The sequence below is a fragment of the Centruroides sculpturatus genome, unplaced genomic scaffold (assembly GCF_000671375.1).
Source record: "Centruroides sculpturatus isolate CEXI.00-Female unplaced genomic scaffold, Cexi_2.0 scaffold255, whole genome shotgun sequence".
NCBI classification, from domain to species: domain Eukaryota; kingdom Metazoa; phylum Arthropoda; class Arachnida; order Scorpiones; family Buthidae; genus Centruroides; species Centruroides sculpturatus.
The window spans coordinates 708201-716569 of NW_019384705.1; the positions used below are offsets into that span (position 1 = coordinate 708201).

At 31.2% G+C, this 8369-nt stretch overlaps 3 protein-coding genes across 3 annotated transcripts in view; 1 reads left to right on the plus strand and 2 right to left on the minus strand.

The window, feature by feature from the left end:
• The window catches only part of LOC111627668 (small G protein signaling modulator 3 homolog), a 58256-nt gene extending 56136 nt beyond the window's left edge, over nucleotides 1–2120 (minus strand). The window contains exon 1 of the mRNA XM_023371273.1: nucleotides 2039–2120. Within this exon, the coding sequence (XP_023227041.1) occupies nucleotides 2039–2120 (82 nt within the window). The remainder of the gene's footprint in view (nucleotides 1–2038) is intronic.
• A 162-nt stretch (nucleotides 2121–2282) lies between these two features.
• On the plus strand, nucleotides 2283–4196 carry LOC111627669 (craniofacial development protein 2-like). Its single transcript, XM_023371274.1, has 3 exons — nucleotides 2283–2624; nucleotides 2880–3496; nucleotides 4181–4196. The coding sequence occupies exons 1-3, from the start codon at nucleotides 2283–2285 to the stop codon at nucleotides 4194–4196; spliced, it is 975 nt and encodes a 324-aa protein (XP_023227042.1).
• Nucleotides 4197–5867: 1671 nt separating this feature from the next.
• The window catches only part of LOC111627662, a 12742-nt gene continuing 10240 nt past the window's right edge, over nucleotides 5868–8369 (minus strand). The window contains exons 2-3 of the mRNA XM_023371262.1: nucleotides 6060–6238; nucleotides 5868–5987 (exon numbers count right to left, since the gene is read on the minus strand). Of these exons, the coding sequence (XP_023227030.1) occupies nucleotides 5901–5987; nucleotides 6060–6238 (266 nt within the window). The 3' untranslated portion in view covers nucleotides 5868–5900. The remainder of the gene's footprint in view (nucleotides 5988–6059; nucleotides 6239–8369) is intronic.

Sequence of the window (8369 nt, forward strand, 5' to 3'; positions counted from 1 at the left end):
TTCCTCTGTCTTATGCCAATAAATTTTATTTGAACTTATTTTTACATGTGCAACATATAAGTGTGTTACAAGCTGTGGGGTCGGGATATAAATTCAGAATACAGTTTACCAAAACTGACACTTTTTTTAGATACACTAACAACAACAACAAAGTTATATCACTTGTTAAAAGAAAAACATCTCAAACGTTCTATTTTTTTTTTAATTGTTCTTTTTTTCTTTTTTTTTCAGAAATATTCTTTTTTTCTAATCATTCTTTTTTGTTTCGTCACTCTCTGCACCATGGTGCTAGTCTCCCCCGGAGCCAGCACGACAAGTATTTACTAAATGTTGACTGAATACAATATAGTTGTATACATCAAAACATTGTTTTAGCATTTGAGATTTGTTCATAGGGCACATGAAGCGGGTCCCGATGGGGACATATAGATTTACATGTTTAGGAATTTCGTTGATTCAAAATACAGTTACTTCAAAATTCAAAGTGAAAATTCTGTCCGAACTATGATATGCGTATGTTAACTGATTCGTTTAGATCAAAGTATCTCCATGTTGTACAAGAACAATAGACCAAGAACAACTCTAATCTGGTCAATATGGCTTTGCTTTTACAGTAACACATTTTCAGTGTCATCTTACAAATGGACTACCCTTTTTTTCTCTTATCTCGTAAAATACAGCTGGTTTTTGGAATTGCAAGATTGGGCTACAAGTAGCAGAGTGAGATATTTGTAGGGCTCTAGGCTACTAGATTTGCGTGACTTACTACTTTTTGGACCACTTTAAAATTCAAGATAATGTTAAAGTTGTTTCAACAATGGCCTGAATAAAGTTAACAAAAAAGAAAGTAAGTGAATCTTAAGTTTAAATGAGTAATAGTCTGCAGGAGTAGTCTAATCCTGAAATGAGCAATCCTTTTTCTTCCAGAACTTTATAAACTAATTTATTAGAGTAACAAAGTATTGTTGAAATTTTATAATGACAATAAGAATGAAGACGACGTTGATTACAGGAGTTGATTGCTGACATTGATCAACTCCTGTAATCAATGTCAGTAATCAACTCATGCCAAACTATCAATTTTGGTGCTAAATCTAGTGTTTTTAATCAGTTGTTTAATACACTGTTCATTAAAATTCATTGAACTTTTATATAATACTTATTATGTATATTGTAATATATTATTGGCTGCAATTTGAAAAAAATTGTTAGACCTATAAATTTCCTCTGTCTTCTGTCTGTCCATCTTTCCTTAATCTTAAGAACAAAGTTAGATAGATGAAAGTCAAGACCAGACATGAAATTCTTAGGGGCAGGAAGTCCTGATTAACTACATACAAACTTCAAGTGCAAATCTGATGTCACATTATTTCAATTCAAAAATTTTCCTCTGAAAGGAGTTAGATGACTGGCACAACTCTATTGCTAACAGGAAAAATATGATGTACATGGACAAGACACTACTAATTTGAGGCGGAGAGCATATATTTTAAATTAAATAAATTAAAAATGTAATTAAAAATTGCAGCCTGGCATTCTGGTGATGTCACAATAAATAATTGCTCATAACTCTATATTCTATTTTAGTCCTAGTAATTTGTCTAGTAGAAGTCAATATTATAAACCTATTATTGTGATAAAGAAAATGAAGATTGAATAAATGCTTAAAAGTGCATCAAGTTTTGTCAACAATCTTACTTCAAATTGATGTTTTATTTCTCAGCCTTTGTAGTCCAAAATCAGCCTTTCCTAGCTATCAAGTCAGCCTCATCTATAATTTAGGTTAGCAAATATGAGATATACTTCACTATATTTAATCATACAAATACCATTTACCAGTATTTAATTATTAAAATACAAGGCTCCAAGGGGGTGTGAAGCACAATATAAAGCCACAACAAGAATGGCCTCTTAGCCTATCCATCTCAACCCTTAGCTCACTTTCACGTAGTGGAGCCTGTTAAGTCGAGTGTCGACAAACAAACGAGCATAAAGGGAGCCCTGCAAGGGTAATACTCCGTCTTCGACGGAGTATTACCCTTGCAGGAGCCTGGAGGAGGGCCTTCCGGGGCTGGGTGCCACTGGAGGCGGGAGGGTATCTGTAAATAGCAGATGACCATCTGCCGCTTAAGGTCTGTAGTGAGTCTCTAGGAGCTCAGATGCTAGGCCACTGCCAAATCCTTGCTAAGCCTGGTTCCTCAGCCCAGGTTAGAAAAATGGGAAGGTTGGTGTCTGGTTGGCGGCTGACTGTAAAAACCCCCAGCCAAATCTTTTTGTATGGAATGTCTGATGCCATTTTGAGATGTGATAATACTAGGGTGTACCCCATAGGCGATGCGCAGCCGCAGCACCTGGCGGCTGTGGGAAATGGACAAGGGTTGTTGTCTCATATGGGACGGGGACAACATAAGAAGCGAGTCCCATTAAGAGTGGGAAGTTGGAATATACGGACTATGACAGAGAGAGGAGCTGAACTAGCAGATACCCTAAGAAGAAGAAGAGTCAATATAGCATGCTTGCAGGAGACAAAGTGGAAAGGGGCCAAAGCTAAAGAGATTGTTAGGTGTATTGAGTTCACGGGTTGGATGTCACGCCAACTTATGTCAATCAAAACTTCCAAGAACGTCAGTCTCATAGACTGACGTTCTTGGAAGTTTTGATTGGCTAAAGAGATTGGCGAAGGGTATAAACTTTTCTACTGTGGTAAAGATGGAAAGAGGAATGGAATGGGGATAGTCGTAGACGACGACTTAAAGAAGAATGTAGTCATAGTCAATGAGTTCAAATATGTCTGTTGTATGGATAAGATGCTACAAAATGTGCTCTGTGATTATTTTGTGTTTTTTGCATTAATTCAAGTCGGAGGTTATTATATTTAGTGTTTTCGTATATTGGAAGACAAGAGGATTGACATAGTCATAGTCAATAGAGTAAATGATAGATTAATATTGGTGAAACTGAGTATTGGAGAACTGATAATTAATGTAATCAGTGCATATGCTCTGCAAGTGGGTGTAGATGCTGGAGTAAAAAAGCAATTTTGGGAAGATTTGGCTACGATAATGACAGAGATACCGACAGATGAAGAGATATTTATTGGAGCAGACTTTAACGGGCATGTGGGAAAAAATAATGCTGGTTATGAGAGAGTACATGGAGGCAAAGGATTTGGTGGTAGAAATTTCGAAGCAGCGTGTGTTTTGCAAATGGCCACCGCCTATGATTTAGTAGTGGTTAGCACTTATTTTGATAAATGTGAAGAACATTTAATAATTTATAACAGCAGGGATCATAAATCACAAATAGACTACCTATTAACAAGATGGACTACTCTAAAGAGGATTAAGGACTGTAAAGTGATACCAGGAGACGACTTGACTAGTCAGCATAGATTCTTAGTAATGGAATTAAATAAAATGAAAAATGGGAAATCAGTGGGCCCGGATTATATACCAATAGAGATATGGAAAGTCCTAGGAGAGGAGGGAAGAGACTGGTTAACAGAGCTGTTTAATCGCTTTAGTTCCCAGCAATTTTTAATATTAATGTAATTAAACATAAAAAATACTCAAAACTGAAAAAGAACAAAAGAAATGCTTTAATTTTAAAGAAAAGGCTTCAAACTTGATTTTCCATTGTCTTGCCTTTCTGTGAAATCTGACACTGATGAGTCATTGTGTTTACAGCTGGATGACCTTGAGAACAGCTGGTGTTGGATTTCCTGGGACATTCTCATAGAAGTCTCGGGAGGCAATGTGTTTATAGGAGGGTGAATACTAGCTGGCCATATATTTTTAAATATTTTTAAAAAATTAAAATTTTTATTGAGATTTCCAACCCCCCGACTTAATTAAACATATATATAATAAAATCTATTAGTTAAAAAAATTAAAAAACTATNCAAAAAATATACGTATTTTGGAAATGTTGAGTCGAATTAGTCTAGAATCGATTAATTTTATGGAAGAAAACCTTTCAAACAGCCATAGTCCGTAAACTGTGATTCCTACAAAATTGATTCATAAAGAACGGAACATATCTACCGTCTTATAGGGGATCTACTATATACTATATTAATAATACTATTCTACCCTTCTACCTCTATACTGAATTTATTTAGTACAATGAAGATAAAGTTTTACAAACAACATAATTTTCATTCTTGTACCTTTTTTTTCAGGATGGGAATGGATTAATTGAATATCAGTTATTTATTATAAAAGTGTTTCTATATTCGTCATATTCCATATTCGTTAGGTCATTAAGAACAGATTAATGACGAATATAGGGGTTCCACTGTATTTCTATATAATGATTAATTAATTAATATAATTTCACACTAGAAGAATTAAGAGCCATTGTGCATTAAATTTAATAACTCAAACTTAATAATTAATTAATTTAGAGAAATCTAGAAGAGATCTAGTCTGATGAAAAACTCAAAATTGCAATTAATGCAAGCTAGTCATATGACATTACTGATTATTTAAGCATTTAATCTTCCCAAGCAGAATGTTTGTCAATTTTATCAACACATGATTCATTTTGCTTTTATTCTTCAAAATTTTCTTATTTTCTTAACACCTCCTTCCATTATATAAGGAAGAAATGCAAGTGTCAATCTACCAATATTTAATGCAGAGTATATGTAAAAACAGAGCATGTGAAAGCTTAGTTTGCAGAAATAAAGAAATTCTAAAATGATAATACTGAACATAAGTGTGGTATTTTTTAATTGATGTTTATGAGAAGCACATAATCCTTTATGCTGTCCACTTTACAGAGGTTTTCAAAAATAGGAAATGTAAGAAATAATTATCTGTTACCTGCAGAAAAGCAGAATCTGCTGAATCAAGGTAAAAATGTATTAGTAGTCCTATTACTAAGCCAGAACTAGACATTTTGTCCACTAAATATATAACTAGCATTACAACATTGTAAAGTATAGAAGTGTAATTAATAATAATTTATTACAGTAAAACCTGTGTAAACCAAACTTGTACGGTACCAAATATTTTTTCCAGTTTGACAGGCTTCCATTTTGAACAGATTTTTTTTAAACATAGAAAACTGCTATATTCCAAAGAACTTTTTCCTGTTTAGGCAGGTTTCCATTTTATTCAGGTTCTATTTTGGACAGGTTTTACTGTATTGATATAATAAATTCAAATAAAAATAAATAATGCATATTTATGCATTATTTATTTTAATAATAATGCATATTTATGCATGATTTTCAAAGAATTCATAATGTGAAATGTAGATCTTAATGTATTATTATATATTAGATTATGTAAGATTTTTATGCTAGTTACAGGTTATTAAAGAAATTAACAATTTATAAAATATAACTATTATAAAATTTATAATAAGAATTTTTTCAGCAAAATCAGTAAAAATACATATTTCAGTGTATATTTTTGCCAATCTCAAAAATAAATTAGGGTGCGACTATGCAGACGCAAGTGAGCGAATTTTCCGAGCGAGCAAGAATATGTGGCGAGAAGAGGCAAGACGCGATAAATATCAAAACCTGTCAGATATGTGCGAGAACCAGAAATTTGCTCTCGCCAGCATTATTTCTTGCTTCTCATTTATGCATGGTTTTCCTTTGCTAAAACTAAATCGCTCGCGACCTCTCGCTCGTTCTAAATTCGCGTCTGCATAGTCGCACCCTTAGTATACACAGCATATTATAAAATTAAATTTTAATTTTTAAACAAATCTTTTTCCCATTTCAGCATTAGTGTAATTAATATCATTTATCTCACAATAAATAATACTAAATTAAATTAATTCCTTAATGAAATTTAAATTTATATTTTGCTAAATATGAAATATCTTATTACTGAAGCTAAATATCATACTAAGATAAATAAATATATTTAACATATGCATAATTAAATTGTAATTATTTCACCTTCTTCTTCTATCCTGAATCCAAATTCATCAAAACGAAAATCTGGATATGATGCTGCATCTTCTGGCTGTTGTATAATTTATAAATTTAAAATTCAATTTTAATCAAACTTTTTAAGAGAAAACTTTACATTATTTACCTGGGCAAATGATGCTAATAAATCTTGAGGCCACATTGACGGAGTGAGAGCTGAAAATGGACCACCAGGTGCAGGAGAATATCCCTGACCAGAAGGGGAACCAAATAAATTAGCTCGAATGCTGATAGATTCACCAACATCATGTGGATAAGATTCATCATCATCAGACAATGTTTCCACTGAAAAGCATTATTTTTTTTATTGATTCAAAACTGTAAATTAGTCAATAAATCTACATCTGCATTTTTTTTAAAGATTATTAACTTGCTTCAAAATTATTAAGACAAAAGAAAATGTAATTATTTTAAATTACAGTTTCTTCTGTCTTATTACTAATTATTCTTTTTTAAATTTTTTGTATTATTTACAGTTACTTAATCTACTGTATATAGGCATAGAATTCTGTTTATAAAAAGCTACTGTAAATTATAACCATGTATCACAAAACAAAATTTAAAGTTGTATAATAGTAATATATAGAAATATATTAAAAATATGATAATAAGATCATTTTGTTAACATCTGACTATTAAAAAGAAAAACTTTTCATGTTTCATGTTCATGAAAACTGAGAGAAAAATGATTGTGTATAAAAGGGATAAACTTTTTACATGAAACAAAATTATTCTCTCAAAATCTCATAGAAATTACAGTGTACTCTCACTAACCTGAATTTAATTACTGTAGTGTGTTTAGATTAGTGGTGTTATACATAAAGAAAGGAAAAAGACTACAGATAAATATGAGTATTTAAAAAAAATTATATTAGTACATTTAATTATGTTAAAATGTTTAATGTATATTAATATTACAAATTTGTCATGTTTTAAAAAATATTCTATAATTTCTATTTGTTTTTTGCTGGAACATTTGGCAATAATAAAGCTAGTTTAAATAAAGCAGAATTTAGATTAGTGATATCAAAATGTAATTTAAAAATAAAGTGAAGGAGCATTTTTATTATTTAATGAAAGCTTATTTATTGAAAGAATAACAAATAAAATAAAAAATAAATACACTAATAAAAAATTTAAAATATAGATTTAACTAGTTTTATAATCAGTCAATATCAAAAAATTTGGTTTTAAATAGTTTATTAATAATTAAAATTATTACAGGTTTCAAATAACTATTACACTACTTTCAAAAGTTATATGTATATGTAGTGTTAGGTATATGTTGCAATGTGCTGCTAGCATGGAGGACTCTTAGGCATAGAGCCCAATTGGAAGCATTTGGCTCAACTGACTTAAAGTCAGCCTTGGGTCTGGCATCGTCATTGCAAAGTGTAACATCTTGACTAAGGAATCTAGAATGTTTTCTTATAATATCCTCTTTCAACCATGTTGCAATACAAAGCAGCATTAACCCTTGTCAGGATAAGCTATTTTTATAATACAAATGGATAAGGTGAGTCCAATGACTCAACCAGAGCCACCCCTAGGGCCGGGCAACTGGGGCAACCGCTCCGGGCCCCACGCTTAAGATTTAGCAAAATAATGTTTTATAATTAAAATGTAATAACTTGTATTTCAATGTAAAACTTAATTTTAAAGTGTAATTGTAAGGTACACTGGAAAAATCTCACAAATCTTAATTTCTTGATACAACTTTGCTACTAATTGATTTTATGATCTACAAAAAGAATAACTGTTTAATGTATAAAGTCAAATATATTTATGTTTATTAGTAGTTTTTTTTTATAAAAGAATAATTACCTTAAAAATAATCAAAATAATAATAAAGAAAAAAAAAGTTTTTATAATATAAATTATAAGTTGGTGGTATGAACCTACCAACAAAACTAGGTGCCAAGTCAGATTGGTGTAGTTAGCATAACATAGAACATTTATACACTTGAGCATATTGTAAGCTAAATGTTTTAATTGAACAAATTTATGCTGCTTAATGGTACTTTTTTTTTAATTTACTAAGGTGTCTTAATTTAACTTCGTTCAGCACTCTGTTACGTAAAACAACAGAGAAAAACATTGTTATAGTGATAACTTTAAAACTGGGATTGGAACTTTACTGACACAATTAAGTGTTTCAAATTTTTCAATTACAGTGGTACCTCAGGATACGAAATTAATCCGTTCCGAAACTGAGATCGTATCATGAAAATGTCGTAAGGTGGATCATCTTTTCCCATATGATTACATGTAAAACCAAATAATTCGTTCCAACGCGAAAAACATACTCAAATTAAAGCCAAGTAATACATTTAAAAAAATAACTGTAGTAAGAAAAACAAATGAAAAATGCGAACTAATGTAACGTCGTATGGTGAGTTTTTGTTCGTATCGTGGA